Source organism: Dioscorea cayenensis, chromosome 7, assembly GCF_009730915.1.
Source record: "Dioscorea cayenensis subsp. rotundata cultivar TDr96_F1 chromosome 7, TDr96_F1_v2_PseudoChromosome.rev07_lg8_w22 25.fasta, whole genome shotgun sequence".
Taxonomy (NCBI): domain Eukaryota; kingdom Viridiplantae; phylum Streptophyta; class Magnoliopsida; order Dioscoreales; family Dioscoreaceae; genus Dioscorea; species Dioscorea cayenensis.
Genome location: NC_052477.1, coordinates 18,845,914 through 18,864,060, shown reverse-complemented (window position 1 = coordinate 18,864,060; position 18,147 = coordinate 18,845,914). Strand labels below are relative to the sequence as shown.

The 18,147-nt window shown below is 33.1% G+C and overlaps 2 protein-coding genes across 2 annotated transcripts; both read left to right on the top strand.

Moving 5' to 3' along the window:
• Window positions 1-620: 620 nt before the first annotated feature.
• LOC120265123 (extensin-1-like) lies at window positions 621-15,383 on the top strand (the record flags this gene model as incomplete). The annotated part of the gene is given in 6 exon segments (XM_039273029.1): window positions 621-703; window positions 921-1,047; window positions 13,157-13,569; window positions 13,571-14,183; window positions 14,185-14,638; window positions 15,202-15,383. Coding segments are annotated over 6 exon segments (1,872 nt in total), but the record flags the coding sequence as incomplete, so codon positions are not given.
• A 2-nt stretch (window positions 15,384-15,385) lies between these two features.
• On the top strand, window positions 15,386-16,486 carry LOC120265122 (extensin-like; the record flags this gene model as incomplete). The annotated part of the gene is made up of 1 exon (XM_039273028.1): window positions 15,386-16,486. A coding segment is annotated over one exon (1,101 nt), but the record flags the coding sequence as incomplete, so codon positions are not given.
• Window positions 16,487-18,147: the final 1,661 nt, after the last annotated feature.

Sequence of the window (18,147 nt, the reverse complement as noted above, 5' to 3'; positions counted from 1 at the left end):
TACTTGCATTTTTATTTCATTCCTCATTTTTGAATGATATTGTTGATGGTGGTGGTGTTGTTGTTTGAAACTTTGAATGATATTGTTGATGTTGGTGTTGATGTTGTCATGTTGGTGTTGTTTGAAACTTTGAATGATATTGTTGATATTGGTGTTGTTGTTTGAATGATATAGTTGATGTTGATGTTGTTGTTTTGCAATATGTAATTTTGTTATTTTTCAATTATTTTTACTTATTTTTTTAATTTTTATAATTTTTAAATATTTATTTATTCAAAAAATATTAAATCCGGTTGAACCGGCTGGTTCAACAGTTCAACTGAACTCGGTTGTCTAACCTGGGATTCGACAACCCGAGTCCGGTTATTAAAACATTGGATAGAACGGAGATGGGAGAAAGAAACATAAAATGTTTGGACAGTTTTGTCGATCTCTTCACAGACGGAGGACCAAGACTCGGCATGGTGGCGGTTTAACAGGTTGACTACGTAGAGCTTGTGCATTTGGACCAAGACTCGTATATGGTTGTTGACTAATTAAAGAGCTTGAGAGAGAGAGAGAGAGAGAGGTGGTGTGATACAACCAAGGAAATTCAGCTGGGACCTAAGGATTCAGAAGACATGGCAGCAAAGAATGAGGAGCAGAAGTCATCCAATCAAACTAGTGATCAGCATCCCAATAACCAACTCATTCTTGGGCCAAGGCGTGTTAGGAAACCTCTAGTTTGGCTGAAGGATTATATTAGATAGAATAGTACTCAGTTATAATTTTCTATCTTTGTTTTGCCAGTTGTAACCCACTCTCTTGGGAGTGTGACAACTATAACTAGTGTATTGTGTTATTGTGGGAGGATAATGAGAATCTTGGTATGTCTCCTCTCTAGCTTTGCTCATCTTGCTTTCCTCTTTTCCATTTTCTAGTTTCTTCAGGAGCTGGCACTCGCTCGAAGAGTGTAAGATCATATCATTGGTGCTTTCATTGACCTCGTCCATGGCGGACTCCAACATGATGGCAGCAATCAAGGCCTTGCAAGCTCAAATTTCCATTGTATATATATATATATATATATATCAATGGGTTTTGAACTATTCAGTCTAAATTGTACACCTTCAAAAAAGATAATAACAATTGTCTTCTATTTTTGTTTGGGTTCTTATATGAATTAAAAAAAAAACTAATGGAATTTATATGAATTTAGAATAAATAACCATTTCAAAAAAATATAAAATATTAATCAGAAATAAGGGCAGCAATTTAATTAGACACCACAAGGACTTGTGTTGGTCCAAACTAAGAAAACATTAATTTCAAGATTTGTGGTGGATTAAGGGGCATCCCTAATCAACAAGCATTTAGTCGGCCCAAATCTGAGCCCAACTTAATGATATTAAGTATGAAACTATGAATTCTACATATAAACTTGAATAAAAGATGTATATTGGATCCTGACAAGCAGGCCGGGCTTTTGTTCTAGTACAGTACTAGTTTTGGGCCCATATTATATATATCTATATAATAATGCTGTTAGTTGGTCAACGTTAGCCATAAACATCTTGAAATTGAACTCCTACATGACCATAATCTATATAATCCATGATTTGACTAAATAAAATGTAAATTTTAAATTGTATGAAAGATCGACTTATGCACATAGACAAACTTTTATTAAAAAAAAAACTTCTACAAACTTAGCCATAGCACCGATATTTGTGCTTAAAGTGGATAAATAATACGGAGTATACAATGTGAGTATAGTTTTTTTTTTTAAGCTTTATAACCTAAAGTTTAATGGTATAAATAAAATTAACTTAACTTTAATTTGAAAATAAAAAAATAGTATATATCATATAGAATAAATTCATGAAATAATTGTGTTTCATTCTATATATATTTTTCAAATATGGCATGCACAAGTGAAAAATTTAATACTTTTTACATGACTCCCACGTGAGTTGGGATTAAAAACCCTGATTTTTAAAAAGAATATGAATACCCTATCTGTGTCAATACATGATTCCAGAAATGCTGAAACTAATCAAGTGAAAGGACTAACCCTAAACTTTTGGTCCAAAATTGCAAGCGAAGGTGATAACATGAAGGAGACAATGAATATATAAATAGTTGTCCTCAACTAACTTTTATATAATACTTGTTCAAAGGACTGATGATTCAAACACAAGAGTTTTTCATTGACGGACCTAAAAGATAAACAGAAACCCTAACCCTAACCCAAACCCTACCCATGATCTTCTAACATGTGAAAGGCAAAGATAAGCCTCATAAGAGGAACAATTTCCATAGAAAGAATAGAAAGAGGAGAAAGAATAAAGACAAAAAGTGTGCATATCATAGGAGACAATTTGATTCTAAAGTTTTGCCTTAGAGATCATCAAAAGCAATATTAGGGACCACAGTAATAATACATTTTTAGGGTTTCTCCTTTGTTTATAGAACTATAGTATTTAATTTGGTACTCCATAAGCCCCAAAGTTCAATATCTTCAAAATTAGTCTTGACATAAAGTTATATTTATAATTAATAAAAATGATGAACTAGAATTTACTTTTTTGTGGAATAATCTTTGTTTGCATCACATCTTCAAAACTTTTCTTTTTATTTTTAAGAAGATCAAATCGTATCTGAGTACCCCAAAAAAAAAAAAAGTCATAATATATCAGTAATTATTGATAAAATATTATTTAAATTATAACTTTTTTTTAAATAATAGTCTAACTTAATTTGAGAATACTAAATTAAAAAAACCCATCTAAAAAAATATATATATTTGTGCATAATTAAGTATAAAAATCACACATCATATATTTATACACATAATATATATATATTATATACATGGTTTAAAACTTATTATATTAAATGGACCACTGTTTTGAACGACTTTAATTACAATAATTAAGTCATATATTCCCTGACAAACAAGTGAAGGGGGTTATAAACTAAGAAAATCTTTTAATATAATATAAAACACATGTAAGCCTTTAATTAATTAGCTTATTTTCAAACAATGAAACGTTGTGGGTCATTAATAAGTGATCTGTGCTGTGATCCTCATCGATTGATTAATTGCAAGTGTATGAGATGAGAACTGTTGTATTAATTAACATGCACCATAAGCAAAGCCTCTAAAACATCTTATGGAAGAACTCACATTAGAAATTAATTTAATAATTTGTCATCTTAAAACAAGGTGGAAGAACTCACATTAGACAATAATTTAATAATTTGTCATCTTAAAACAAGGCATTAATATAGGAACCCTATGCTTTCTTACCGTTTGTTCAAGAGCATTAATTTTCAAAGTCAATGTCAAAGAATTTGAATTTATGCACTTCAAATATTATAAACAATTTTGAACTATACATGGACGAGTTAATTAATTGAGTGAGGTGGTAATGTGGTTTTAAAAAAATTCCCATAAATATGATTTATAGATTCTTTAATATTTTATGAATGATAATTTTGTCCCTTAGAAAACTAATAAAATACAAAAATTAAATGAAGCGTAAAAATAAAAATAAAAAATAGGAGATATTAATGAAATGACGAAGACTAGCTTTGGAAACATGGTGCATAGTTGTTGTCACTGTTTGCTTATGCTTAGCGTATTCTAACGAGAATAATGAATACCACTTAAATTAAGGTTTCGAAACGAAAAGCAATGGTCATGACATGAGTATTAATTATTAATATTATTAGCATTATTTGTGGTTATATTTACTTTGTTGGCTTAGAAGAAAGTTTGAACTTTGAAGGGAACAAGAGGGCAAAAATTAAAGAGCTGCCTTCAACTTGCCATTATTCAAGTCATATCTCAATTATTCTGAGGATTCTCACATGTGCATGCATGGGCACCTTGCAACCAACCCCACGTAATCCCCCGAGGCCAACCGTTTTTAAATTACCTTCCATTGCGCATTTATAATAATCTAATTATATTTACGCAAATTAAGATACGTTTTTAATCTGTTAAAAACTCCAGAAATCATTATTTGTTGTAATATGACAGTGGGTGAACATGCACAGGGTTGAACCCCTATGCAGTGTATATTGAAGTAATATTATTCATCCACTGTTTTCGAGTTAGATATTGTTAATTTATAGTGCTATTTGAATAAGTCTCGAGTGAGTTCTTTCTTAGAGGAAGAGTATCTCTCATTCATTGTTGTATAGTAGAAGAGATTTATTAGTTTAGTTTGATTAATGTAAATCTTCTAAGCATAGTACACGTAGCAAACGTTTATTGCCCCATGTGACACTTGATCGAGTTAATAAGTCAATTGTCTTATATTATCATATATATATATATATATATATATATATGAAGAAACATACGAACATCCGCAATTGGGAACAATGAAGATTATGGAGAGAGACAGACACATCAATAGGTTTATTAGGTTTAGTTTGGCTTTTAGTTAGGTTGTTGTGGGCGATTAGCCTGATTGACAAGTCTATCAGTATGATTACAATTTACTGGCTTATATCAAAAATAGTATGATCCCATTTTTCACTATAAAGCACACTTTATAAATATAATCACACCCAACAATAAATAATGCATAACTGTTGAATTTCAATCCAACGATTGAGACGAACGTTCATAGATTTTAAATCTACAAACATTTTCAAATGATGTGTCTATATAGATTATGTTGAATCCAATCATTCATAACCCTTGTTATATTAAATGATGAATAAGCCCAGAAGGATTTGTAAGGATCAAGATGCTTGTAAAATATTCTTTCATAATTGTGCCTTAAGTTATGATATTGTAATGTAAATATTATGGAATTATTCCTTCTGATAATCTTCATACCTCCTCTGTCGAACCTGAATTCAGAGCATCATCATCAATATCAGCATATATCTATCTTTGTTGAGGTGGCTTACATTTGATTAATGTTTTATTACAATTCATATGGAACGTGTGAAGGAAAATTTATTATGAGTTTAACTTTATTCGATAAATTTGATTAAAACTCATAAATTATAAAGATTTTTTATTTAATATAAAGTGAGGGAAAATATGTCTAAAATTAAACTATAAATTATAAAATGTTTATTTTGAAACTAAACTATCTAGTTGATTTCTTTTATACAAAACTACCTTTGACCCATAATCTATATATCTATCATATTTAATTGTGCAAGCTAAATAATTGATGTTATATTTTTCATCTACACAAGTACAAAAATATTCAATACTTTTTTTTAATATAAATAGACTTCTTTTGATTGATCATATATCCACGCAAAAGAAAGGGAAATTTTACTATTCAATAAAACACCGACACCAAAATATAAATTAACATGGTTTTGTGTTGTTCCTCACTCCAAGTAAGATAGACAAAGTAATGAAAAAAATTTAAGATAGTGAAGGCATATACCAATCAATATCACACTTATTTATGATATATTTATTAGTTAATACACGCTCTATGTATGGTCCATAAATATAGAACATGATGAGGTGGTTGTCTTGTTGTGATCATTCAATCAACTTTCAATGACTTTTTCCCAAAGAAAATAAAAAATATATAAATATGTATATGGCCTTTTCATACTTGTTTTTGTTTGCTATGATTTAAAAAATATAATTAAGAGATATTTCACAAATTGCCACGGAAAACAGTGCAATTGTATATGTACTTATATTAAAGAGTAGTCACATTAATCATGTAGCAATAAGATAGTTCCTTACAATTTTCTAAAAATCTAACTCTCAAAATTATCACATTTTACTTTTTTTTGGGGTATATAATTAATAAAAATAATTTTATTATTATTTATATATTGACAACTTTATAAATTTTTTGTGATTGCTTACATTTAGTTGAAATGTCGCTTTTCGTGACAAAGATAAAATTAAAGCTTCTCTTTCATGTTCTTCCATGTTTCAAAATAATTATTTAAGATAAAATAAATTTTTTATGAAGTTAGTTTATAATTATGTTAGTTGAATATTACGTCATAAGCATTGGATACCCTGATGGATTCTCATCTCCACACAGAATCAAAACTTTATATATGTCTGTCTGCATATATTATAGAGTATAATTCACTCATTGTTTAAAGAGTGCCCGATATATTGTAGAGTATAGTTCATTTATTATATAATGGGTCTTAATGTGGATCTCATGTAAAAAGAGTTGTATATTCTACAGTTGCATAATAGAGGAATTTATCATTAAATTATGATTATTTATATAGTATTTTGGATGTACGTGACAAATCTTAATTGCACCGTATGTTAGCTTGCACCATATGATAAATCTCTAAAAAATTACTAAGTCATCATAATTAGAGCACTTTAGTAGCTACTTCATGTTTTAACAATGCTTGTCCCCCTTATCATATATATATATATATATATATATATATATATATATATATATTATTATTATTATTATTATGTGGGTGCCAACTACAATATTACGTTTTTATAAATGATAAGTTTCAAAGAGGTATCGTATGTATACCTACTAAATTTTTTTTTCTGTTTACAAATATATTTAAAAAAATTGAAATCATTAAAATAGCCTATAATATTTGAAAAATTATTAATTTTTATAATAAAACTATTTATTTATTTATTTTTATGTCATAACCTAAAAATTTGATAATTTCAATTAAAAAAAATAATTAATGGGCCAAAATGTGGTGCCACAAACCCTTAATAAAATTATTGTTCATATATTATACAGTGTCTAGGCATTATATATTGGATAATTTATTTAAATAGTAACCCAATCATTCAATTATTTTTATTTGAGTCATCAAATTATAAAATTTTTTAATTTGATATTTTAATTTTAAATTAACATTCAATTTGATCACTCAGGCTAACTCCATTAATGATTTACTAATATGGTATGTCATGTTATGTCATGCATTTATCATAATAGTATGTTATTTGGATGAAAAACTAAATTAAATAAGGGATATTATTGCAAGCTATCTAATTAAAAATAAAAAATAAAAAATTTAGAAATTAAATTACGTTATGAAGAATTAACTATAAGAGTTGACAATCTTTAAGGTAAAATGAGTTTTTATTCACATGACATGTTAATGTGGTAAGGGAGCATGACATGGCATGTCATCTTAATATGTCATTAATGGAGTTAATCTGAATGATTTAATTTAATACGAATCTATGATATCTAATAAAAAAAATTTATAATTCAGTGATTCAAATAGGAATGTAATTATTGTAATTAATTAAAAAGTTTTATGATTCAGTTATTCACATAGAATATAGTTAGATTACTATTTCTATAATTTACCCTTATATATATCATGAAAAATAAAAACTAAAAATAAAAGAAAAGTCAAAGGGTAGAGAAGTCATAGAAAAGAAAGGAAAGGATAAGAAATAGATAGATACATAGTATATAGCTGGCATGAATAATAATATAGGACATGGACTTTTATTTATTAATTAATGTGAAATTGTGAGGCGGCGAGGCCGAGCGAGTAAGCGGAAAGAACGGGTCAATGTAAGCAAACACGCACCATGCATCTTCCCACATGTAGACAGCTTGTTGCCACGTGTCCATTAGCTGTGTCCCACTCTCACGAGTCACTTGGTCTTTTTCCATCCCAATCCTCATCATCACTCCCTACCAAGCTACTCTCCCTCTTCCTATTTATTTTTATTTTTCGATAATAATAAAAATCATTTTTATGCAGTTCTAAAATTTTTGTAAGATGATGCATCTTCGGACATTGCTCTTATAAATATATATATTCAAAAATAATAAATGGAGGTATTTAATTTATGATCAAAATTAATATTTTGACTTAAAAAAATATAATAAATAAAAAAAGTCTTAGAGGATAATTATTTATTAGTCCCCCTTTATTTTTTGTTTTTTTTTTTAAATTACCAATTATTTTTCAGTTAAATTGTAGTTGCTGTCCATTAGCCATTTATATGTATATTATATATGTTCATTTTATTTTTGAAAATGTTCCAGCTAGATTTCTCTGGAACCGGTTCCATAATTCTGAGTTGAATATTCCATGGAAATTAATATAATATATATATTCTTTACATATATATATATATATAATAATGATTGTACTAGAAAGTGTAGGGCATGTGATTAGCAATTGCATCACGTCTCCTCCCTCATCAACTCACAACATTACATGTCCCCATCTTACCCCATCAAAGCCGGCATCTTCTCTCTTGTCATTAAATTTTTTTAAAAACTCACATGATTTTTTTTAAAAATTAGTAGCACATTATTCATTTGATTTGAATTAGGTTGATAAACGGCGAAAAAAAATTATTTGATAAAATTAAAACTTATTTCTACCTTATTATTATTATATATATATATATTTATTTATTTATATAATAAACAAATCACATTATCACTATAATGGAGGTTGGTGGGCAATAGAGTTTCTTGGATGAGTTTAGTTTTACTAATGAAGAATATATTTTATTGTATAGTTTTCTTTAATAAATATAGTAAACACCGATTAATATCTCTATCGAAGGAGTAAAATTAAAATTTTTTGAACATTTATTCTGATATCTAATTATTAAAAACCAATAAATAAAATATTTATAAATAGACAGGTAAAAAGATAAAAGCCAGTGGGTTATGGGAACAAGTAATCATCCATTATTTTTAACTTGTAATACATCCACAATAATTGAATAACATTCTACTGGACATTCACAATATTATAGAAATAGTTTAACAGACAATTAAAACTGCAATAAAAAATTTTTTAAGAATTGCTAAAAAGAGTACAAACAATTTTACTGGTGTAAAAAACCATTTAATCTTTTCATTTTTTTTGAAAATTAATCATTTTTTTAGAATTACTTTTAAATCCAAATCGCTAAAATAACTTTCTCATCTTATGTCGTGATTCAATTTTTAATTAATTTTACTCTTTGATTTTAATCTTTGAAATTTATTATTTTTACATCACTTTTCGATTTTTTTAGTTTTTACTCTTTATTTTTTTAATGTATTTGTTTATTATTTGGTGAGTTTTATTCAAATTTGTATGTATTTGTCGAATAAATTTGAACTTTTAATAACGACGGAGGAATGAAATTAAACTGGTTGTAAAAGGAAAAGATCACATAGGATAATTTTTTGCCCGAATTACTTATTAGAATAAATAAAAAGTTGCATCGACTAATAGTTAATTTTCCAAAATTTTTTTAAGAAAAAATAAATAAATAAAAACGTCCAATACAAAGCTCTCTCATCAATAATAAAAGAACAATAGAAGCCTCTCTAGTCAGAATCATTGATTAGGTCCCCCTCCATTTCATGCATGAGTACATAAATGTAGGACCTTTCAAATTCTTAACCATATGCATGAGATATTATTTTTTAGTACGATGGCTATTAAAGCAATCAAATTATTTGTGATCAAGTCCTGTGCGGTTCTCATTCAGTAATTAAATATAAATATAACTTTATTTTTTTACTTATATATATATATATATATATATATATTACCACATTGATAAGATTTTGAGTTTTCACTGATCAAAAATTTAAAATTTGAAAAAGAAATAATAATTTTTTTTACTCATCGGTTTCTTATGATAAAGTATATCGATTATGAAGTAATGAGAGCTTTTTAAAATAAGAAATAAAATGTTTTCCAATTAGTATTTTTGCCCATACTTATTTAAATTTGAAACTTGTTACTTAAATAACATAATGACTACCATATGAACCAATCTTAGTGATAATGTAATAACATATTTTACCATTATATTTTTTTTTATAAAAATAAAATAAAATTATTAGCCATGAAGAGAAGCGTGTTATTCTAGAAATTATAGTGTATGTAAAGTAAGGGAAGACATATAAGAACAAGTGGCAAAGTAGTAAGGACAAACAAAAAATAAGTGCAACTATCAATGGAACCGGCACAACTGCTCCCAATGAAACTTTGATGAGGAGATTGTCCCAATAAATTGGCTTTCTTGCAACCTTCCAACCCTAACCCTAGAAAGAGATGCATTTATTTGTACATAGCTTGATTCAATGCTTTTTGCCGTGTTTGACTAGTATTGTGTGTGTATATATATTTGAGAGCTGATAATATATTTTAAAAAACAATTATAAATTTATTTAAATTTTGAAGTGGTGTAGATCATGTTTATGTGTTGCCATTTTACTTGTAAATATAAAAAATAATGAAATAATTTAGTGATGTAACAATTTTTACTTAAAAACAAAAATTAATTCTATATATGGGGAGAAAAGAATAATCTGCATGATGTGATCATTTTAGGATTTGCACTGATTAGTTTATAAAGGGAATCATCTTAGTATATGATTTTTTACATAATAAAATTGATAAAACATTAATTTATTGAAAATTAAATTTAATATATAAAATAATATAATAAATTCAAATATATATTATAATAAATTAAATTTGGTATAGAATATGTTTTTTTTCAATGTGAATACACCAGCACACATACTTTTGTTATGCCCAACCATGTATTAAAAAATAGTTAAATTTTTAAATTTTTGATTAAGTATTAAATGACTTACCGGTTTGCTTTATTACAGCAGTGACTAAATAAAAATTTTTCAAATTCTACTTATTTTATTTTTATTTTTATTTTTAGAAAACGATAGTCGTAAAGCCGGGGACGAACAGCGTGGGAGGCAGCTCAGCCACCGAACCGGCTCTTTCTCACCTGCGAGATGGGGATCGAGCTCTAAAAGCCAGCCTCGACACTCGGCAGCTACCTGTGAGGGACCGATGTCGATAAACCCGAAAATGATTGCTTAGCGAATTCTACTTATTTTTCTCATGGGTTTTTTATTACAATTTTTCTCTTGTTTTACTTTATTTTTATCATAACAAATTATTATTTTTTTATTTTTATTTCATGTTGATTTATATATATTTTTAAGAAAAAATACACAAGTTGACTTTCTTAATTATCCTTTTTGAAATGGGAAAAATGAAAAAGAAAAAGAAAAAAAAAGTAAGTCTAGAAAGCGATGCATATAGTGCGCTAATCTGTACCTGTCTCCATAAAGTCACATGAATGTTTTGCATAATTCAAACATTTTTGAGTGTATATTTTTTTCTTTTTGGGTACTAGAAAAATAGAAATAAGATGCCCAAGTGAAATACAACACATACAAGCTACATTGAAATTTATATCTCTTGATGTGACTAGGCACTTACTCAATTTATCTGATTTAATTTTTCAAATATATATTTTTTTAGCTAAATTGGATTAATTATTTGTCTAAGTTTGGATTATACCCCTTTATTATTAATGACCACTACACAAAGAATCTTGGTCTTTGTATATTAGTAATGTAAAAACAAAAAAAAAAAAAGTTTCGACATTAGATAGGCCCAATTAAATATTCAATCTTCCTTATCATGTTTTCTTGTTTTTTTAGACATAACTAGATTAATGAATGATAATAAATAGAAATAAAATAAAATAAAAATATAAAATTGAGAAAATTGAGAAAAATTACATGCAAAAGAGGAACAATTTTTTCATAATTATGTTGAAAATTAAATATAATGGTAGTAGCTCAATCTGGTATAGTCATTTATTTATCATAATAAAACTCTAAAATATATTAAATTATATCATTAGTTGTTTATAGGTCCGATTAAACTTAATTTAGTTTAAATCATGATCTAACCCAACTACTTTATAAAAAAATCATATTAATTTTTAAATATTGATTTTTTTTTTAAAAAATTCATTTTGTTTTTAAGAAAAAAATGTTATAAAAAAAGTAAAAAAATATAAAAATATAAAAAAAGTAAATTAATTAATTAATATATTTATAAATTTTTTAAAATACACATGAAAACAAAGAAAGAACACTTGTAAAGAGAAACGTATAAGACTGGAGCAAATCAATTCCCATTTTTCTCGGTGAAAACAAACAAAACAAACTCTTAATATTTGTGCATAGACTTTGAATGTTACACTCAAATTAAATATGATTGAAATCATAACTCAAATTAAATGCCGCCTTCAAATTACAATTCCCATTGCTCATTTTTTTTTTAATTATTTTACTCCCCATTAATAATCCCTGTAAATTTCCCCTTGGATTCCTGTACTTTCTGAACTTTGAATGGGGAATAGGTGGTCCCTATTGAGTTCACCAGGTTCATTCTGTGAATTATAGAGATGAAATGAATAATTGATTGGTTGGTGGCTTTTGTTAGTCCATTTTGGGGTGCAATGTGGTTCTTCCCTTCTTTTAAGCTTAAAATATAATATATGCATGTGTGTAAGGTGCAATACTAGCCTAAAGACCTTCTTGGAAACCCTGCCTTACTTTCATATATTTAATAGTGTAACAATGTAAAACATAAATCACATATTTATAACATGTTTAGATCTATGTCTGAGAAGACCATTATTAATTTATTCTTACTTCAACCTACCCAAGATTTTACAATGTTAAAAAAATAAAAAAAACAAATCAAATCTTAACTTTTAATAAATTGTTAACAAAACAAAAAAGAAAGAAGATAACAAGACAAATATCACTCATAAAAAGAAAATAACTCATGCCAAACAAAAGAAAATTATGTACTTTCATTAATTTAAAACAATGACTTAAAGAAAAGTGTCTACAAATTTGTGAGTGAGTAGTGTCATTAATCATTATCACAAATAATAATCACCATCATCAATACATACATATATTTCCAAAAAAGAAGACACATAGATAGTCTTTAATTTTTTTCTATATATTAAACAGACCAAATGCTAAAGTGAAAAGCAATATAGGCCACAACCATAGAAAAAAATAAAAAAATAAACAAAGCCACCTAATTCACAGTAAGCAAATTAAAAGTTAATCATGAAACCATAATCAAATTCCTCTCTGTCATCATAAGTCTTACTTCACAGCTGTTTTCTTAAGTTGTAACAAACATCTTTCATTATAAATATTACTACTCTTTGGATAGGACTCACACCTCTCCTTGTATTCCCTTCTTAAGGAACTCAGTTCTACTTGTTCATACTTGCTCCGGCGAGCTATGAGCTTACATTCCGGCGACCCTCCGGGGGGTCGTCTATGGCCGGCCTTTGCCTTTGCCTTTGTTGCAGTGCTTGTTTCAAGTAATGTAGCTCAAGTCTTTGCTGATCCTCCTTACATTTTATGCTTCACCACCTCCTCCTTATGTTTATAAATCACCACCACCGCCGTCACCGTCGCCGCCGCCACCTTATGAATACAAGTCACCACCACCACCATCACCGTCTCCTCCACCACCTTATGAATACAAGTCTCCACCACCACCTTCGCCGTCACCTCCACCACCTTACCACTATAAATCTCCACCACCACCTTCTCCCTCACCTCCACCACCTTATTATTATCACTCTCCACCTCCTCCGGTGAAATCTCCACCACCACCATACTATTATCACTCCCCACCTCCTCCGGTGAAATCTCCACCACCACCTTACTATTATCACTCTCCACCTCCTCCGGTGAAGTCTCCGCCACCACCTTACTACTATCACTCCCCTCCTCCGCCGGGTGAAGTCGCCACCACCACCGTACTACTATAACTCCCCACCTCCTCCGGTGAAGTCTCCGCCACCACCTTACTACTATCACTCCCCACCTCCTCCGGTGAAATCTCCGCCACCACCGTACTACTATCACTCCCCACCTCCTCCGGTGAAGTCTCCGCCACCACCTTACTATTATCACTCCCCACCTCCTCCGGTGAAGTCTCCGCCACCACCTTACTATTATCACTCCCCACCTCCTCCGGTTAAATCTCCGCCACCACCGTACTACTATCACTCCCCACCTCCTCCGGTGAAGTCACCACCACCACCGTACTACTATCACTCCCCACCTCCTCCGGTGAAGTCTCCGCCACCACCTTACTACTATCACTCCCCTCCTCCGCCGGTGAAGTCGCCACCACCACCGTACTACTATAACTCCCCACCTCCTCCGGTGAAGTCTCCGCCACCACCTTACTACTATCACTCCCCACCTCCTCCGGTGAAATCTCCGCCACCACCGTACTACTATCACTCCCCACCTCCTCCGGTGAAGTCTCCGCCACCACCTTACTATTATCACTCCCCACCTCCTCCGGTGAAGTCTCCGCCACCACCTTACTATTATCACTCCCCCACCTCCTCCGGTTAAATCTCCGCCACCACCGTACTACTATCACTCCCCACCTCCTCCGGTGAAGTCACCACCACCACCGTACTACTATCACTCCCCACCTCCTCCGGTGAAGTCACCACCACCACCTTACTACTATCACTCCCCACCTCCTCCGGTGAAATCGCCACCACCACCGTACTACTATAACTCCCCACCACCTCCGGTGAAGTCACCACCACCACCTTACTATTATCACTCCCCCACCTCCTCCTGTGAAGTCCCCACCACCACCTTACTATTATCATTTCCCCCACCTCCTCCGGTGAAATCACCACCACCACCATATTATTACACGTCACCCCCACCACCATATCACCATGAGCCAATTCTCAAGGTTGTAGGAAGAGTCTACTGTTACAAGTGCTACAATTGGGAGAACCCAAAGGAGTCTTACAAGAAGAAGCTCTTCGCAGGTGATTGTTAGAAATTTTGGCATGAATTCCTTTTAATTTACTTCATTTTTTTCCACATTAGAAAAAAACAAATTTTTCTTACTGGTCTGATTAGCAAACATGGAGTGTTACAAAGTCAAATGACCTGAATGTTGTGTTTTGGTGTTAACAGTTTTGAATAACTAATCCTACTTTATCTTTCTATGTTAATGATTCACATATAACTATGTTAACCAAAAGTACCGTGTGTCCAAATAATTCAAACAATTAGAAACAAAAGTTGGTGTGGATAGACCTTTGGTTCAATTATTTGAGAAAAAGCTAGCAGACATCCATCTCTTTAAAGGATATATAAAACCACATGGATGGCTGAGCTAGAGTCTTGGGTCCCATGTATATCTAATAAACACCCAAAAAAGTCAGTGATAGTGGGCACTAATAATGTCCTTCTTTTCGCTATGATCTTTTCGCTCACTTTCATGCAATCCAAATGGTTTTAATTAAACTAGACAGCTTACAAATGGCTGAGCTAGAGTCTTGGGTCCCATGTATATCTAATAACTACCCTTACCATATGGAAACAGGCGCCATAGTGAAGGTGACATGTGAGGCAGGCAACAAGAAGTATGAAGCATACGGTGAAACTAAAGGCCATGGCAAATACATTGTCACAGTTGAAGGGTATCCGTATTGGGGAACATGGAGCCAAGGGATGCAAGGTTTATCTCCATGCTGCGCCAAAGGGTTCCACTTGCAACAAGCCTACAAAAACTCAACGAGGTGTGCTCCCTGAACGTGTATTCTAAGTCCCATGAGGAGGTGGTCCTTAAGGCCAAGCCACTTGCCTTTGCACCAGAGAAACCCTATGAGCATTGTGAGCACCATCACCACAACCACCACAACCACCACCACCATCACCACCATCATCAGACACCCTCTCCAACACCACCCTATTACTATAACTCTCCTCCTCCACCGGTGAAGTCTTGGTCTCCACCTTATCATTATACTTCTCCTCCACCACCGAAGTCTTTGCCACCACCTTATCATTATACATCTCCTCCACCACCGAAGTCATTGCCTCCACCGTATCACTATACATCTCCTCCACCACCAAAGTCATTGCCACCACCATATCACTACACATCTCCTCCGCCACCGAAGTCATTGCCTCCACCGTATCATTATACTTCTCCTCCACCACCGAAGTCATTGCCTCCACCGTATCATTATACATCTCCACCACCACCAAAGAACCCACCTTCTATTCCACCTTACTACTATAAGTCTCCTCCACCACCCTCACCATCTCCACCACCACCTTATTATTACAAGTCCCCACCACCTCCTTCACCATCTCCTCCACCACCATACTATTACAAGTCCCCACCACCTCCCTCACCATCTCCTCCTCCTCCCTACTATTACAAAGTCCCCACCACCTCCCTCACCATCTCCTCCTCCTCCCTACTATTACAGCTCTCCCACCACCTCCCTCACCTTCTCCTCCTCACCCCTACTACTACAACTCTCACCACCTCCCATCACCTTCCTCCCCACCACCTTACTACTACAAATCCCCACCTCCTCCATCACCTTCTCCCCCACCACCCTACTATTACAGAGTCCCCACCACCCCTCCCATCGCAGTCTCCTCACCACCCCCTATTACTACAAATCTCCTCCTCCACCATCACCATCCCCACCACCACCCTATTACTACAAATCTCCTCCTCCACCATCACCATCCCCACCACCTCCTTACTACTACAAATCTCCTCCCCCACCATCACCCTCACCACCACCTCCCTTACTACTACAAGTCACCTCCTCCCACCATCACCCATCACCACCACCCTTTACTACTGAGTCACCACCACCACCATCACCATCCCCTCCACCACCCTACTACCTACAAATCACCACCACCACCTTCACCATCCCCTCCACCACCCTACTACTACAAATCTCCTCCTCCACCATCGCCATCTCCTCCACCACCCTACTATTACAAATCCACCTCACCACCATCCCCATCTCCACCACCACCTTACTATTTACAAATCACCTCCACCACCATCCCCATCTCCACCACCTCCCTTTTACTACTGCAAGTCACCCCCTCCACCGTCCCCATCTCCTCACCACCTTACTACTACAAGTCTCCTCCTCCACCATCACCATCCCCTCCACCACCTTACTACTACAAGTCTCCTCCACCACCATCACCATCCCCTCCACCACCCTATCACTACAAGTCTCCTCCACCACCATCTCCATCTCCCCCACCACCCTATCTCTACAACTCACCTCCACCACCATCTCCGTCTCCCCACCTCCCTACCACTACCAATCTCCTCCACCTCCATCGCCATCTCCTCCACCTCCCCTACCATTACAAATCTCCACCCCCACAGCCTTCCCCATCTCCACCACCTCCCCTACCATTACAAGTCACCACCCCCACACCTTCCCTCATCTCCTCCACCTCCCTACCATTACAGTTCACCACACCTTCCCGCATCTCCTCCACCTCCCTACCATTACAAGTCACCACCCCCACCTTCACCGTCTCCTCCTCCAACATACATCTACGCATCCCCACCACCTCCCATTCATTACTAGGTATAATTCCGTCACTGAAAACTTTTCTAAACTACTAAGTTGATTAATTTCCCAAATTGGTACACTATTTTTCATCATCTCAAAGTTAACAATTATCTTATTTTGCAGGTTCCACTTCCAACAAAGCAAAGTTTCTTGGAGAGAGCCAGGTTCTTGTCTAAATCGTGGAATAATCTTCTGAGCATAGAGTGTGGACAGCTCTTCCAGCGTTGACAGCACAAACTCATGGTCTTTGGTTTTAGTCATCTTACACTTCATTCTGTTTGCCAAGTCTAGAAGAGATGCAGATCATATGTGTGCTGCCAAGGACCCCACTGGAGTTGTGGAAGAGGGATGGTGAAAATTAGGGTGGTGGCCATTGTTTTTCTTTTACGTTTTGTTTTGTGAAGTATAACAGCATATTCTTTGTATTTCTTATGTGTATGCTATAGCCATATTTGTTTGCGTGAGGTCTTGCAGCGTTTGGTGCTCTTCTTCAATAATAAAGCATGAGTTCACCTTAAAGCATATATGTATATCCATTTATTGATGAAAATCTTGATGCATGGTTTCTCAAAACAAAGATAAAATATATACACATGTTGGCAATGGGATCAAGCTGTCAAGCAAACTCATGCCATTATGAATGGCACGATTTATCTGACATTCTTTGTCGAAGTGAGCTTTCATCTGATAGAGAAGAGGACATGCAGGTAAAATGTCAGTTATCTCTGCTGCTTGAAGATAAAATGGAAATAAAGAAAACTTGATGTTTATGGAAGCCTCTCCTTCATTGAGGAGATGTAACGGATAAATTCTGGAGCAATTCAGAGACACAGTTTACTCACCAAGATCTTTTGCAACAATCAATTCACTGAATAATCTCCAGAAATTACAGATCTGTTGTCATTACCATCAATCATGAC